The following is a 16,245-nucleotide window of genomic DNA, read 5'->3' on the forward strand; positions in this document are numbered from 1 at the left end:
ACCCAGCTAACTTCTGTATTTTTAGTAGAGATGGGGTTTTACCATATTGGCCAGGCTGGTCTTGAACTCCTGACCTTATGATCCGCCCACCTCGGCCTCCCAAAGTGCTGCGATTATAGATGTGAGTCACCGCACCCGGCAAGCCCTCTTCTCAAAACTGAATTCCATCCAGACACCATCAACTGTGTCCCAAGGAATAAAGCCCAAATCTCTCCAGGTCCTGGACTCACTCTCCCCTCCCACTGCCACCTTCCAACGAAAAAGAGTTCCCACCACTGCTCGGAGGTCCCCTCTGCCTCCAGAGGCTCAGGATGTCAGGTCTCTCAGAATGTGTCCCCCATCCCAGCTATCATCTGGGATGAAAACCTTGCCCAACTATCATCTTCCCCAGGAAGGACCCTCCTCCACCCAGATCCTCCTGACCTGGAGTGATCGCTCCCTCGTAATTTCGGCAGGACTGTTTTCTCCTTAGGACTCATCCTATTCTCCACATCTGTCATGGCTCTTGTATCTATCCTGCCTTCCTCTAACAACTGGCTCTGGAATTGCCTCTAACAATTTTAGTCAATAGCTCCCCCAGGATCAGCACAAAATAGAGTAGGAGAATGAATGAATGAACAAACAAATGAACAAATGCCTATGCATAGTGAAGCAAGGGAATTTTGCCCAGCCTCCAGAGTATTCTGGCACACCCCCCACCCCTCCGCCCACCAAAGAAATCAGACACACAAATGACTTCTTTTCACTTGGTAGACTCTGACATACCAAGGCAGATGTCTGATAGCCCACTCAATTTTTACCATAACTCAAGTCACTGACATTTAACACTTAGAAATAAATAAATATATATATACACACACATATATATCATTTTAAAAATTATATAAGAAATAATCCAAAAGAGGGTAACAATTTCTTGCTTCAAAGTCCAAAGAGAGGCTGGGCAAGGTGGCGCACCCCTGTAATCCCAGCACTTTGGGAGGGGATCTCTTGAAAACAGGAGTTCAAGATCAGTTTGGGCAAAAAAGTGAGCCCCCAACTCTCAAAAGAAGACTGTGTGGTTTTTTTTTTTTTTTTGAGATGGAGTCTTGCTCTGTCGCCAGGGTGGAGTGCAGTGGCGTGATCTCGGCTTACTGCAACCTCCACCTCCCAGGTTCAAGTGATTCTCCTGCCTCAGGCTCCTGAGTAGCTGAGACTACAGGCGTGCAGCACCACACCCAGCTAATTTTTGTGTTTTTAATAGAGACTGGGTTTCACCATGTTGGCCACAATGGTCTCGATCTCCTGACCTTGTGATCCACCTGCCTCAGCCTCCCAAAGTGCTGGGATTATAGGCATAAGCCACAGTGCCCGGCCAAAAAAATTTTTTTTAATTAGCTATGGTGGCACGTGCCTGTGGTCCCAGCTATTATTCAGGAGGCTGAGGTAGGAGGACTGCTTGAGCCCAGAAGGTCAAGGCTGCAGTGAACCATGATTGTACCATGGCATTCCAGCCTGGACAACAGAGATTCTAGATCCTATCTCAAAAAAAAAAAAAAAAGTCTAAGAGGGCACGTGCCCTTCGACATGCTCTTTTCCAGCCAGCAAAGCCAGTAAGGCAGTGACAGGCTGAGTAACAGCAACTTTTACCACTTCTATTCTGCTCTGTGACATTTTCAATTGACTATCAATGAAATGTATCAGGTTCTGTATAACGTTGTGCTTTACATGGTCCTAAGCAGAATTTCACTCCCCTACACAAACTGCCAAATGTTTCCACAGAGCAGGGGATTCCTGACTCGGATTAATCTCTGGATTATTATTAATTTCTGGAAAACCACACTACACTGCAAGCACAGCGCCCATCTGTTGGAAACCACACATAAAGTCTCTGGAATATTCTGTAAGGATCCAAAAAGACACAAAAAGAAAATGAAAAGGATGACACCACACGGTTCTGGAATGTTCCTGACAATGTCTGGGCAGTTTGAGCCTGGTTAGTAACAAGAGCAAACAGCGTGAGGGGCAGAAGCCCAGCTGTGCTCGAGGCCTTCAGGGCACGTGGGTGGCTGATGAGGGTTCACTGCTGCACACTTTCCTTTTCTCTCCGTTTCTCTCATTCCTGCGTTGCCAGCATCTTCGCACCCACGTCCTAGGAGAATGTGCGGGTGAAGTCTGCTAAGCCCTTGTTCTTCCCCTCCTGAAAGTTCCAAGCGGCCTCCCACTCTGAGTCCCTTTTCCCTTCCTCTCTGGCAGCTCCTGACTGACGGCAACAACCTAACAACAGACTCGCCCTGGGTATGCAGTGCCAGGCCTCATTCTAAGCTGTCTGTGTGTGTTAACCCATTTGGTCCTCAAAAAAATCCCATGACACAGCTACTATCAGAAACAGCACTTCACAGGTGGAAAACTGAGGCATGGAGGATAAGTACACGTGTGAGGTCATGGAGCTGGTGAGTTACAGAGAATTGGACCATGCAGCCTAGATGGGAAGTCACACGCTTTACACCTGGGCCACACTGCCTCTTGGTGTGCTTTATTTTTCTCATTTTTTTTAAATTTTATTTTTTGAGACAGAGTCTCGCTCTGTCGCCCAGGCTGGAATGCAATGGCGTGAACTTGGCTCTCTGCAACCTCCACTTCCTGGGTTCAAGCAATCCTCCTGCCGCAGCCTCCTGAGTAGCTGGGATTACAGGTGTGTGCCACCACGCCCAGCTAATTTTTGTATTTTTAGTAGAGGCGGGGTTTTGCCATGTTGGCCAGGCTGGTCTCCAACTCTTGACCTCCGGTGATCTGCCCATCTCAGCCTTCCAAAGTGCTGGGATTACAGGCATAAGCCACTGTACCCAGCCCTCTTGGTGTGTTTTAAGTGGAGCCAACTCTTTGGTTACAGCTTTGCAGACCACCTGCCCATGACTGGCCAGCTGCCACTGGGGCAGGGCTGAAGTGATCACCTACTGCTTGTTCCCAGCTATATTTGTTCTCTCTTCTTCTGGGAAAATCACCCTAATTTTTCATGAAGGAACCACCCTCCCCCACACGCTTCTGGTATTGCCAACCCTCCCCCACCTTTGTCTCCTCTGGTTCTAAGAATAGTCGCATGACCCACCAGTGACCTGGCCCATCAATGTGTCCCACACTCCAGGTCAGGACAACTTGTCAAGAAGAGAAACCTGCCCCAAGCCAAGAAAGTTGGGATCCATTTTGGGACTTAAAAAAAAAAAAAATCATGGTAAAATACATGTAACATAAACCTGAGCATTTTAAAGCACAAAGTTTCAGGATTTCGCACATTTACCGTGGTGCGCAACAACCATCCCCTCAGTCTACTCCCAGGACTCTTCATCTTTCCAAACAGAAACGCTGTGCCCCTCAGACAGTAACTCCCCCGACAGACTGCGGGGCTTACATAACAGAAATGTGTTAAGGTACTGGCAGGCGGATTTCCTTCTGAGCACATGGCTTGGAGATGGTGTCTTCTCCACGTGTCTTCACGTGGCCTGCCCTCTGCATGGGTCTCCATATCCAAATCTCCTTTTATTCCAGGGACAGCAGTCACTAGGGCCCACCCTAAGGCCTCATGTTACCTAATCTCCAAGGTAACAGTGTTATCTCCAAATATAGTCCCATTCTGAGGCCCTGAGGGTTAGGACTTCAAGATATGAATTTGGGAGGACACAGTTCAACCCATAACATTCCCCATGTCCCAATTCTGAGACTTTCAGGAAAGGGCAGTGCTGTACCTGCTGCAGTTGCTGAGCACATGTGATGTACACCTGGCGCTATGCTGGTGGCCACCTGCCCAAGCAGAGGTCACTCCAGGAGAGGCTGTCTGAAAACAACACTGAGAAGAGTGGAGACAGGAGAGACAGCCCTGGGCCCAGATGGACCTGAAGCCAGCTGCACCTCGGATCTTTCCATTTCTAGTTGTCTGCGCTAATACATTTCCTTTCTTGCTTTATTAGTGCAGGATGATCAGAACACTAATTAATGTTCTGATGCTTGTAACCCAAAGAGTGAGTTACTGCAAGGGCCAGCATGAGCCATGGCTCCAGGACACGCAGATGGGACCACAAGGTAGCTATTTACAAGGCAGAGTCAAGATTCAAGTCCAGGTTCCCAGGCGCCACAGTGCTGACCCTCACCTGTTTCTTGGGATGCCCCCGAGTCATGACTGTTCATAGCACAGTGGAGGCTGGGCCATAGGGCAAGCTCCCAGGGGCAGACTTCAGGGCCCAGCTGGCCAGAGCCCTCCCTGCAGCGTCCCATGTTTGCTGCACTAAGCTCAGCCTCTCCCCGCAGACTGAGGGCTCCCGCTGTCCTTCCGTCAACACCCTCAGGCCTGCAGCGTGCCTGGCAAAACAAAGCACGAGGAAGTCAGGGGAACAGGCTACGCAGCAGGCCGCCTTCCCTCCATCGCACAACAAATGCAGCCCTGTCTGAACGACACAGGGCTGGAAATGACCCAAACATCCTTGTGGGGGCCAAATGCATTACAGGGCATCCCAACAGCACGCCCAGATTCCATCCCTGGACCAAAACAAGGCAGCACTTACCTCTGATACACAGACAGGCACAGACCATCTCAAAGGGAAATGGCAAACCGGAAAAGGCAGCCCATGCAAAACAACGTGGATAATGCGGGATGCCCGCTGAGTTAAATAAAAAGGAGTTACCACTTTAAATTAAAATTAGTTGAAATGGGCTGGGCATGGTGGCTCATGCCTATAATTTCAGCACTTTGGGAGGCCAAGGTGGGTGGATCACTTGAGATTTGGAGTTCGAGACCAGCCTGGCCAACATGGTGAAACCCCGTCTCTACTAAAAATACAAAAATTAGCCGGATGTGGTGGTGGGCACCTGTAATCCCAGCTACTCGGGAGGCTGAGGCAGGAGAATCACTTGAACCTGGGAGGCGGAGGTTGCAGTGAGCTGAGATCGTACCACTGCACTCCAGCCTGGGCAACAAGAGCAAAACTCTGTCAAATAAAATAAAAAGTAAAGTAAAATAAAATAAAATTAAAAAGACACAGGGCTGCCGCGGCAACAAATTACCACAAGCTCTCCCAGTTCCAGGGGCCAGAAGGTGTCTGCGGGGTGGGCTCCTGAGGGAGCGTCCCTCCCATGCCCCTCCGTAGCTCTGGTGGTGCCAGCATTTTGGTGTTCCTTAGCTGGCACATACGGCATGCCAATCCCCACTCTGCCGTCACCTAGCTCCCTGGTCTGTGCATCTCTGTCTCAAATCTCTTCTTGCCTTTTCTAAGGACAATTGGCACTGGATGTAGATGCACCATAAATGCTGGATGACCTATTCTACCTTGAGATCCTTAATGATACCTGCAAAGACCCTATTTTCCTAGGTCACATTCACAGGTACTGGGGGTAGGACTTGGACATACCTCTTAAGGCTGACAGGATTCAACCTGCTACACTATTTCGTTGAGGAGGGGTGCAAGGCTGGCTAGAGCCAGCTCACACTGGCCCCCTCCCAGTGCTCCTGCCAGCAATATCCACTGGTTGGGGCAAAAGAGAAGTCCCTGCCACCAGGCTCAGCCCTGCCATAGATGGCACACCCAGAAGAGCCGTTCCTCCTCTGGCCTTGCTTATCTGCCTGCTGCATGCTAGGATCCAACAAAAGATTCTGCTGACTCCCCGGGCCACCGCACAGAGAGCTGTGGCCAGCTCTAATCAGACTGGAAGCCCCACTGCAGAAGGTGGTCTGCATCTCCACACTTCAAAAGCCCATGGTACACGCTGAAGCCTTGGAGCCTTGGAGCCCGGGAGAAGAGAAATGAGTTAAGGCTTCTGGTGTTAGAGACAAGGGCCTCTGTTCTTTCTTTTTTTTTTGAGATGAGGTCTCACTTTGTCACCAGGCTGGAGTGCAGTGGCACGATCTCGGCTTACTGTAACCTCCACCTCCCAGGTTCAAGTGATTCTCCTGCCTCAGTCTCCCAAGTAGCTGGGACTACAGGTGCGGGCCACTATGCCCATCTAATTTATATATATATATATATGTATGTGTATATATATATGTATGTGTGTGTGTGTGTGTGTGTGTGTGTGTGTATATATATATATAGTAGAGACGGGGTTTCACCATGTTGACCAGGATGGTCTCAATCTCTTGACCTCGTGATCCACCCGCCTTGGCCTCCCAAAGTGCTGAGATTACAGGCATGAGCCACCGCGCCCGGCCCAGGGCCTCTGTTCTTTATATGACAAGGGGCTCGTGTGCCTCCCTGCTGGGGTTTTGCGTCAATGAGGGCTCCAGTCTAAAGGGCGCAAGCAAGTGCTCAGACTCGAGGTGACAGGAGAGAAAGTGCAGGCATAGACACAGGTGTGCAGAGGGGTCTGGCTGGGGTCACCGTGCTGCACCCCAGGACCACACTGACCACACCTGCCAGGACGGCCTCCATCATAGCCTGTGGCCCCTGGGACAGCATCAGCACAATGCTGATGGCCAGCAGGGTCTCCCCAGGGAGCAGGGGAGTCTACCATGCCTTCCTCTCAGTGGGACTGGAGGCTTTCACCAGTCTTTCGGCCCCCATGGTCTTCCCAAGACCTTCTTGGGGCTTCTTTCTAGAGGAGTTTGGGACCCCCATTCCCTGTATCCTGCTCCTGAGGGAAGGCAGGACACAGCCCATCTGTAGTCACTGACTAACTTATACTTTCTCCATAATCTCAGAAAACCCCCGCAGAGCCTGCTTCAAGATGTTATCATTTACTGATAAAGACTCTCAGGGCTAGTAAGGGGCAGACCCAAGATGGGGCCCCACTTCTGATTGATCCAGGAGCTCCATGCCAGCTTGTGGACCCCTTCTCCCACTGTCCATCCACCATCAGTCTTGGGGATTCTCAAGCCTTTTGTCAGTAACCCACAGCAAGAAACCCATCTCATGTCATCCATGTCCAATCTACAAATATAAATAGCGAAAACCAAAATTTCACTTGGGCATTTTTTATTCCGGTCTTCTCTGCTAGTTCACAATTTCATGCTAGTGGTTGCTGATGGCAGCCCACTAAACTGATTTGGTATCTCACAAATGGGGTGTGACTCCCAGTTCGAAGAACACACATGGGTATGCATCCAAACAACACTCAGAAAGAAAGAGGGAAGAGAAAGAAGACTAGTTCCCATTTTACAGATCAACCAAAAATCCATTTGTGGATGTCATTTTTTTCTCCCATTTAATTGCAATTTCTGACTTACTGATTGTGAATGGAGTCATTCCTGTGTCAAATCCTCTTTCTCTTCTTAAAACTTCAGAGGTCCTATAAAGGCTAGCTCAAGCTCAACCATAAAAATCCTCTCCCACTCAGCCCTCGGAGACAGAATTTTTACACCATGAGATCCACCTTTGCAGAAATCCCGGGGCATCTCCCAACCCTGGGATGTTATCAGCGAGTCTGGTTTCTGGACCACTTGGCTAATGGAAGGAATGACAGTGAGGACAAGGGACACTGTGCAGCTCCCGTGTTCTCGGGACCAATAACAAACGTCACCTTTCTACACGTCGAGAAGTCAGAGATACATCACAATTTTCCACTCATTCACTGGTATTAGACACCATCCTAAGGCAGGGTCATTCCAGCCCTGAAAACACCAGCGTTAGAGACCACACACTGGGTCATGGCCTGTACAAAGCCCCGCTAAGGACGGCCAGGAGACCTGATATAAGCCTGGATTTGAGCCACATGGATTAGGAGGCAACAATTTCTGGTTTTATTCACAGCCATCTTGGTCTACACCAGCAAAACCAAAGAAAGTCCATGATAATTTGAGTAATTCAGACCTCGTTTTCTGTTTCCTTCCTCTGCCTCCACCGAAAGAAATGAAAACAAGAAGCCCATGTCCACTGGATTATTTATCTACCTTCCGCACGTCTGACATAGCACTCTAGTCACAGCACAGGTGCGGCGGGGCGACTGGGACTCCAGGCTGTCGTCTCCTGTCAGTTCACATCCCATCAGTTCACACCCCTTTCTCCACCTTCGAAATGGGCCAGCTGCTACTTCCCTACAGTCTAAGTCTTTTCTTTTTCTTTTCTTTTTGAGACGAAGTCTTGCTCTGTCACCCAGGCTATACTGCAGCAGCATGATCTCGGCTCACGGCAACCTTTGCCTCCTGGGTTCAAGCCATTCTCCTGCCTCAGCCGCCCTAGTAACTTAGATTACAGGTGTGCACCACCACACCCAGCTAACTTTATTTTTTTTTTTGAGACAGAGTCTCGCTCTGTCACCCAGGCTGGAGTGCAATGGCGCAATCTCGGCTCACTGCAACCTCCGCTTCCCAGGTTCAAGCAATTCTCCTGCCTCAGCCTCCTGAGTAGCTAGGACTACAGGTGCCCACCACCACGCCTGGCTAACTTTTCTATTTTTAGTAGAGACAGGGTTTCACCATGTTGGCCAGGCTGGTCTTGAACTCCTGACCTTGTGATCCGCCCGCCTCAGCCTCCCAAAGTGCTGGGATTACAGGCGTGAGCCAACACACCCGGCCCCTACCATCTAACTCTTTAGGCAGCTAAGTCATCTCTAACAATGTCTTAGCTCCTCCACCAATACCACCCAGCAAGCCGAGTCAGTTCACTTTGCTGGAAACTGACCAAAGAGCCTGCCAGGTACCGCGTGGGAAGAAAGGCCTTAGGACGGTGCACGAATACGACAGCCTGACCCCAGTCGATCTTCTGGACCATGCTGTTCTCAGCAATCCCAAGCAAACGGCGCAAGTCAGGAGCCAGAAGGGAGCTCAACCTCCACTTACCTGGGGGGCAGACACATTCAGATGGGGCTTCCCGAGCAGTCCGGAGCTTCACTAGTCCATCCAACTTCTGAACCGGAAAGAAAAAAAGAACAGAGAGAATGAGTTTCAGAACAGAGAGGGGTAAAAGTGGAAACATCAGCAAAAACAAATGTAGGTAAACCATCTACAGTGCTGGGGGTGTCTTCCAAGCCATTTCTCAAAAGATCATTACATTCTATAGGGAATTTTAGAATAAGGAAAAACAAAAACACTGAACAGTTACTGGTGAGTCCCTGAAAAGAAGGTGGCAGGTTTCTGCTTTGTTACCGCATTTTCTTTTTCCTTTCTTTTCTTTTTTTTTTTTTTGAGACAGTCTCGCTCTGTCACCCAGGCTGGAGTGCAACCTCCACCTCCCAGATTCAAGCGACTCTCCTGCCTCAGCCTCCCAAATAGCTGGGATTACAGGCACCTGCCACCACGCCCCGCTAATTTTGTATTTTTAGTAGAGATGAGGTTTCACCATGTTGGTCAGGCTGGTCTTGAACTCCTGACCTCAAGTGATCCACCTACCTTGGCCTCCCAAAGTGTGGCGTGAGCCAACGCACCCGGCCCAGCATTTTGAAATATAATACCAAGAGTTAAAAATGACAGAGAGATCCAAGATGGCTGATCACTAGCAGCTCGGGATTGTAGCTTTCAGTGAAAGTGCAGAGAACGAGAGGACGCCACACTTTCAGAAGAATTTTCGTTGCTCACGGACCAGGAGATTCTCAGCGGAGGTGCCCCACGGGTCGCCAGCACCACTCTTGTGGCTGGCGCGGCAGCTCTTGGTGCAGAGTGAGCGGGACTGGGTCCCCTTTTGGCCGACGTTGTTTGGAGCTCCGGGAAGACAGAGTCGCCTATTCAGCTGATTGAAGGACGGACTCAAGAAGGGAGCTAGACGACCAGAGATTCCCAGGCAGAAAAGCACCATCAATCTTAACACTGCTGTTTGGGCCGGCGCAGTGGATTGCTCAGATTTCGGCGCTGGGAATCAGCAAGTTGGACGTCTGCTTAGAGACCTAGTTAGAAAGTCAGTAATTACAAAGACAACAGAGGGATAAATATATAATGAAGGGAAGAAACCAGCCTAAAAAGGCAGAGAATACTCAAAATCAGAATGCCTCTCCCTCTACAGGTGATCACAGTTCCTCAGCAAAGGAACAAGCCCTGATGGAGAACGAGTGTGTTCCATTAACAGAAGTAGGCTTCAGAAGGTGGATGATAAGAAACTTCTGTGAATTAAAAGAACTTGCTCTCACCCAATGCAAAGAAACTAAGAACTTTGAAAAAAGGTTTGACGAAATCCTAAGAAGAATAGACAATTTAGAGAGGAATATAAGTGAATTAATGGAGCTGAAAAACACAACATGAGAACTTAGTGAAGTATGCACAAGTTTTAACAGTCGAATTGATCAAGCAGAAGAAAGGATATCAGAGGTCGAAGACCAATTTAATGAAATAAAACGAGAAGTCAAGATTAGAGAAAAAAGGATAAAAAGGAATGAGCAAAGTCTCCAAGAAATATGGGACTATGTGAAAAGACCTAATCTACGTTTGATAGGTGTACCTGAATGTGACGAAGAGAATGAATCCAAGTTGGAAAATACTCTCCAGGATATTATTCAGGAAAACTTTCCCAACCTAGTAAGGCAGGACAATATTCAACTCCAGGTAATACAGAGAACACCACAAAGATATTCCTCAAGAAGACCAACCCCAAGGCACATAATCATCAGATTCACTAGGGTTGAAATGAAGGAGAAAATACTAAGAGCAGCCAGAGAGAAAGGTCAGGTTACCCACAAAGGGAAGTCCATCAGACTCACAGCAGATCTCTCAGCAGAAACCCTACAAACCAGAAGAGAGTGGAGGCCAATATTCAACATCCTTAAAGAAAAGAACTTTCAACCCAGAATTTCATATCCAGCCAAACTAAGCAAGTGAAGGGAAAATAAAATCTTTTGCGAACAAGCAAGTACTTAAGAGATTTCACCATCACCAGACCTGCTTTACAAGAGCTTCTGAAAGAAGCACTACACATATAAAGGAACAACCAGTATCAGCCTTTCCAAAAATATTCCAAAAATATATCAAAAAGTAAACAGCATTAACATAATGAAGAACTTACATCAACTAATGGGCAAAACAGCCAGCTAGCATCAAATGGCAGTATTAAACTCATATACATTATTAACTGGATAAAAAGCCAAAACCCACTGGTATGCTGTATCCAGACCCATCTCACATGCAACGATACACAAAGACTCAAAACAAAGGGACGGAGGAAAATTTACCAACCAAACGGAGAGCAAAAATAAATAAATAAATAAAAAGCAGGAGTTGCAATTCTCACCTCTGATAAAATAGACTTTAAAGCAACAAAGATCAAAAGAGGCAAAGAAGGACATTACATAATAGCAAAAGGATCGATGCAACAAGAAGAGCTAACGATCCTAAATATACACGCACCCAATACAGGAGCACCCGGATACATAAGACAAGTTCTTAATGACTTATAAAGAGACTTAGCCTCCCACACAATAATAGTGGGAGACTGTAACATCACATTGTCAATATTAGACTGATCAACGAGATAGAAAATTAACAAGGTCATCCTTGTTAATTTTCAAAAATTGTTAATTTTTGAAAATTGTTAATTTTTGAAAATTGTTAATTTTTCAAAAAAATGACGGGGCCAGGCATAGTGGCTCATGCCTGTAATTCCATCACTTTGGGAGTCTGAGGCAGGTGGATCATGAGGTCTGGAGTTCAAGACCAGCCTAGCCAATATGGTGAAACCCCATCTCTACTAAAATTACAAAAATTAGCTGGGCGTGGTGGCGCAGCCTGTAATCCCAGCTACTCGGGAGGCTGAGGCAGAAGAATTGCTTGAACCTGGGAGATGGATGTTGCAGCGAGCTGAGATCGTGCCATAGCACTGCAGCCTGAGCTACAGAGTGAGACTCCATCTCAGAAAAAAGAAAAAACAACAACAACAATGACAAAAACTGCATCCTGCAAGTCAAGAAAAAGCCGCAGTGACCACCAGCTTTCGAGGGAGGGAGGCTGGGGCCAAGGGAGGCCTGGGGAGGGCAGATCAAAGTTAGTCCTCCAGGCAGCCTTCTGCATGTGCAAGGCCATCCCTTTTACACCTGGGAAGTCCTGAAACCCCATGGCTGCAGCCCCTCTCACCCCGCGGGCCTGGGACCTGATGGCCTGGACGGAATCACCCTGATGAAAACATTTTCCTTTTTTTTTTGTTTTATGTTTTTATTTTCCTTTCTTCTTCTTAGTGGGGATCCTTGGTCTAGAAAAGTTGGTTTAGTAAAATTTAACAAGAATCCCTACATATGCCCAGCCCTGTGCTAGATTGGGGTGAAAGGAAAAGAATTACCACAGAAAGAGGGTCAAAAGGCACAGCTCCCCTACAATGCTAACTCGCAGGGACAGCTCTGGCACAATCGTGGTCCGATGGAACCCTACAGGCACCCCTGAGGCCAGAACAAATGGTCCCTGCCTCACGGATGAGGAACGCAGGCTTGGAAGAGAAAATGTGTCCCACAGCCTACAACTAGGTTTAGAGGAATGAAGCAATTGGCCCCAATCCCAAAACTAGCCAGGACTTGAGTCCCAGTGAAGATACACAGTCTTAACCTTTCTCTAGGAGGAAAAAAAATCCCCCTAAAAGCAAAACAAAGCAGAGCACAAATCTGCTCTGACCTGAGTGAACAGTGCAGTGCTACAATCAGAATGAGGGCTTCACGTTCAGACATTAAACAGTCATTTTTATGCACTGCTTTAGAGGAGGGGAGAAGGGCACTCCTTGGTCTTGAACTCTTGACCACCAAGCCTGGAATTTGCGCAGAGGACATGACCCCAGCCAGGCCCTGTCTGACTCTGGCTGGAACAGCCCAGGACCAGAAGACTTCACCAGGGCACCTCCAGCCACCAGAAAGGCACTCCAGAGTTCCACTCCACCTCCCACTTCATCCTCATTTTACACATGGGCAACAAGAGGCACAGAGGGCTAAGCTGATCCTGAAACAGAGGAGGTTACCATGGTGACAGCAATACCACGGCAGCCAGAGGGTGCTCGGGGGTGCCTTTAGGTGCACTCACTTCCCCATCATCACTGCACTCCCCAGCCCTGGCTCTACAGGTCCTTGGCTTGCCCTATAAATTGGAACCTGGCAAGGCGTCTGGATGCCAGGCTCTCAGCTACCCCCAGGGACTGGAACTGCCACTCACTCCTGCTCTCGACTGGAGCCACCCAGCTATCCCACAGTGACCTTGTGAGCAGCCTGGGCCAGCCCCCAGCCTCCAGAGGCCCCCTGAAGCCTGTGGGTGAGAGCTGTTCCATCCAGGAGCAGCAGACACTGCCGCTACTCATCCCCATTTCCAGCAGGGCTGGAGTCCATGAGGGGTTGAAGCTTCTGCACAGAGTGGAGCACGGTGGCCACACTAGTCCCAGTTGAATGTGGGGCCCCTGCAGAAGCTGTAGGCTTGAGCTGGACCTCAGAACTCATTCTTTTTTTTTTTTTTTTCTTGAGACAGGGTCTCACTCTGTCATCCAGGCTGGAGTGCAGTAGCGCGATCTCCGCCCACTGTAGCCTCCACTTCTCAGGCTGAAGCAATCCTCCCACGTCAGCCTCCTGAGTAGCTGGGAATACAGGCACACACCACCACACCCAGCTAATTTTTAATTTTTTGGTAGAGATGGGGGTCTCACTATGTTACCCAGGCTGGTCCTAAACTCCTGCGCTCAAACGATCCTCTTGCCTCAGCCTCCCAAAGTGCTGGGATTACAGGCATGAGTCATCACTCCCAGCCACAACTCACTCTTTTCCCCATTGTATCTGCAGATATTAAAGCATATTTCAAAATGTACTTGGAGAAGAAACCCAACATTTTAGTTTAAGCCTGTCAATCTGTGTAAGAAGCTCTCATCTGTTTTTATCAGTACTAGACAGGAGAGAAAGGACTTCCACACTAATTTCATTTTTTAAACAAAAGCATTTCCCACCAAAAACAATTCTCCTTTAACAACGCTGTCACATCAGGGCTACTGCCATCACATCTGAACCTCTCTCCTGAAGCGGGAGGAGGACTTTATCAACTACTGATAGGAAACACAATTGCTTTTAAGCTCCTCTCATCTTAAAATAAAAAGCTAGGTGGTAAACTATTGATGGAAGAAAAAAATGTACTGTTAATGCTAGCAGACGGGGTGATAGGTCGCTGGGATTGCTTTTCTTCTGCCATTTATCCTAACTCCTCCTGTGCTTTTGTTTTTCTAGATCAGCAAAGTTTTCTCTCCTGGACCCCTCCCATCCCTCACCTCCAGGCCCCTCACTTTCTGTGTCCTGACTCCTATGAATACAAAGTGAAATGTTTGAATTAGAAACCCAATCTCACAATCTTTACTTCATGTTCTTTTTTTTTAATCCTAAGAAAATATTCCTTTGTGTCCAGGTTTGTAAAAATGACTTAAAAGCATTCAATTATCTGGCAGCACCCCCAGCATCTGCAAACAATATGGTCCTGGTTTTACATATGCAAACAAGTCCTGACTCCAAAAGTAAATAAAGGATGAGTTTCTGAGAAAAGACCAGAGACTTTGGGCGAGTTCCCTTCTAGAAGTACTGGGAAGGAGAACTTGAAGTCTGGGGGAAGGGTGGAAAGAGCTCAGGGAAATCCTGGATTTTCCAAAAAGCATTCATGACGTGGTCAGAGGATACGTTTAGGAATGGTTTGTTGGAGCATGAGTCTTGAACACTTCACCAGATGTTTGATCGCATCCTCAAGCGGTTTTGTTCTGAGGAAATATAGATTGACATACAAAAGAAAGAGGCAGTGACTTATTCCTGCAAAACGCTGTAAATAAGACATTTCTATCCTTTCACTAAAAATTCCTACTCTGGGGAGTATATCCCAAGGAAATAAGTCCGCAGAAGCAAAACATGATATTCATGAAGAAGCTGCACTGCGAAGCAGTGGGAATGGTTTAGTGAGAAATGTGGCAGCCCTTGATGAAACCGTCACATCGGGAAATCGCATTATGAAGAATGTGTAGCAACAAGGAAAAATGCTTATGCTACAATAAATAAAACGTCTACATCGATGTCAAAACGCAGGCATTGGAGAACAGCAACTAACAAAACAACCCAGGTGGGTGTTGGAATGATGGGGATTTACTTCTTTCTGGGTTGTTGTAATATCATCTTCTCAGTGAAAAACAAAAAAAAGCCTGAAAGTAGAAGAAACAATGTAAAGCCTTGAAGTCTCCCTGCTGAGGGCAATTTTGGAGTGATGGATTCTGTCTCCTCAGGGAGACGCAGCTCCAGGATCCATCCTGTGAATACACGCACACCACAAACACCAGAGGATGGGCTTGCCAAGAACCAAATGCTGACCACAGGCACAGCTTCTCTGCCCTCCCTCTACCTGCTTACGAAGAGCCAGTTCAGGCCTTCTCACCACCACCAGTCACCAGAGGAGACTCCTTTTCCTGACCCCTTTAAACGTTCTCTTTCAATACCCCCCCCACAATGATGATAATGATAAATACAACTAAAGTATTATTATCAAGACTTGATTACTTACTATGGGCCAGGCACTGCACCAATTGCTGTATCTATTCCTCCTGATACCCCCATGAGGATGGGATTCTTATTATATCCATTAACACACGGGAAAACTGAGACAGAAAGAGAAACGTCAGGGCTAGACTTAAATCCTGGTAGCAACTGACACCGGACACCGATCACAAGGCATGGCAACCTCTGCTCACGAAAATGTTCATATCTACAAAAACATTTTTAAAGTTGCCGTTGGGACCGGGTGTGGTGGCTCACACCTAATCTCAGCACTTCAGGAGGCCAACGTGGGAAGCGCACCGGAGGTCAGGAGTTTGTGACTGTCCTGGCCAAAATGGTAAAACCCCGTTTATACTAAAAAAAAACAAAAACAAAAAAAATTAGCCGGGTGTAGTGGCACATGCCTGTAGTCAGAACTACTCAGGAGGCTGAGGCAGGAGAATCTCTTGAACCCGGGAAGCAGAGTTTGCAGTGAGCAAGATTGTGCCATTGCACTCCAGCCTGGGCAACGAGAGCAAAACTCCTGTTTCAAAAAAAACAAAAAATAAAGTTGCTATCAGAAGCCAAGCAGTACATAACTTGGAGAGAAACCAGTACAGTGTTTGCAAATGACTGGGAGACTGACAGGAATTAACTTCAAGGGCAGCACGGAGATTAAGGGTGACAGAACTGTTCCGTGTGGTCCTGGGGTGGCAGACACATGATTATGCATTTGTCAAAAACCACAGGACTGTCCTTCCCAGAGTGAACTGTAATGGATACCAATTACACACCAAAAATCAGGATGCTGGAGAAACCCAGGCTAGAATAACAAATCTAACTATATTAAAGTTGTATGACATAACCTCACTGAAGGTTGGGGAAAAGGGTAGCTGAGCTAAGTAGCTG

At 47.7% G+C, this 16,245-nt stretch overlaps 1 protein-coding gene across 1 annotated transcript in view; it reads right to left on the reverse strand.

The window, feature by feature from the left end:
• COL23A1 (collagen type XXIII alpha 1 chain) overlaps positions 1–15,535 on the reverse strand; it is a 334,850-nt gene extending 319,315 nt beyond the window's left edge. Inside the window, exons 1-3 of the mRNA XM_064376526.1 lie at positions 15,513–15,535; positions 15,365–15,404; positions 8,741–8,807 (exon numbers count right to left, since the gene is read on the reverse strand). Coding sequence (XP_064232596.1) covers positions 8,741–8,807; positions 15,365–15,404; positions 15,513–15,535 — 130 coding nt within the window. The remainder of the gene's footprint in view (positions 1–8,740; positions 8,808–15,364; positions 15,405–15,512) is intronic.
• Positions 15,536–16,245: the final 710 nt, after the last annotated feature.

This window comes from Aotus nancymaae, unplaced genomic scaffold, assembly GCF_030222135.1.
Source record: "Aotus nancymaae isolate 86718 unplaced genomic scaffold, 86718_ANA_hifiasm-v0.15.2.pri h1tg000015l_1, whole genome shotgun sequence".
Lineage (NCBI taxonomy): Eukaryota > Metazoa > Chordata > Mammalia > Primates > Aotidae > Aotus > Aotus nancymaae.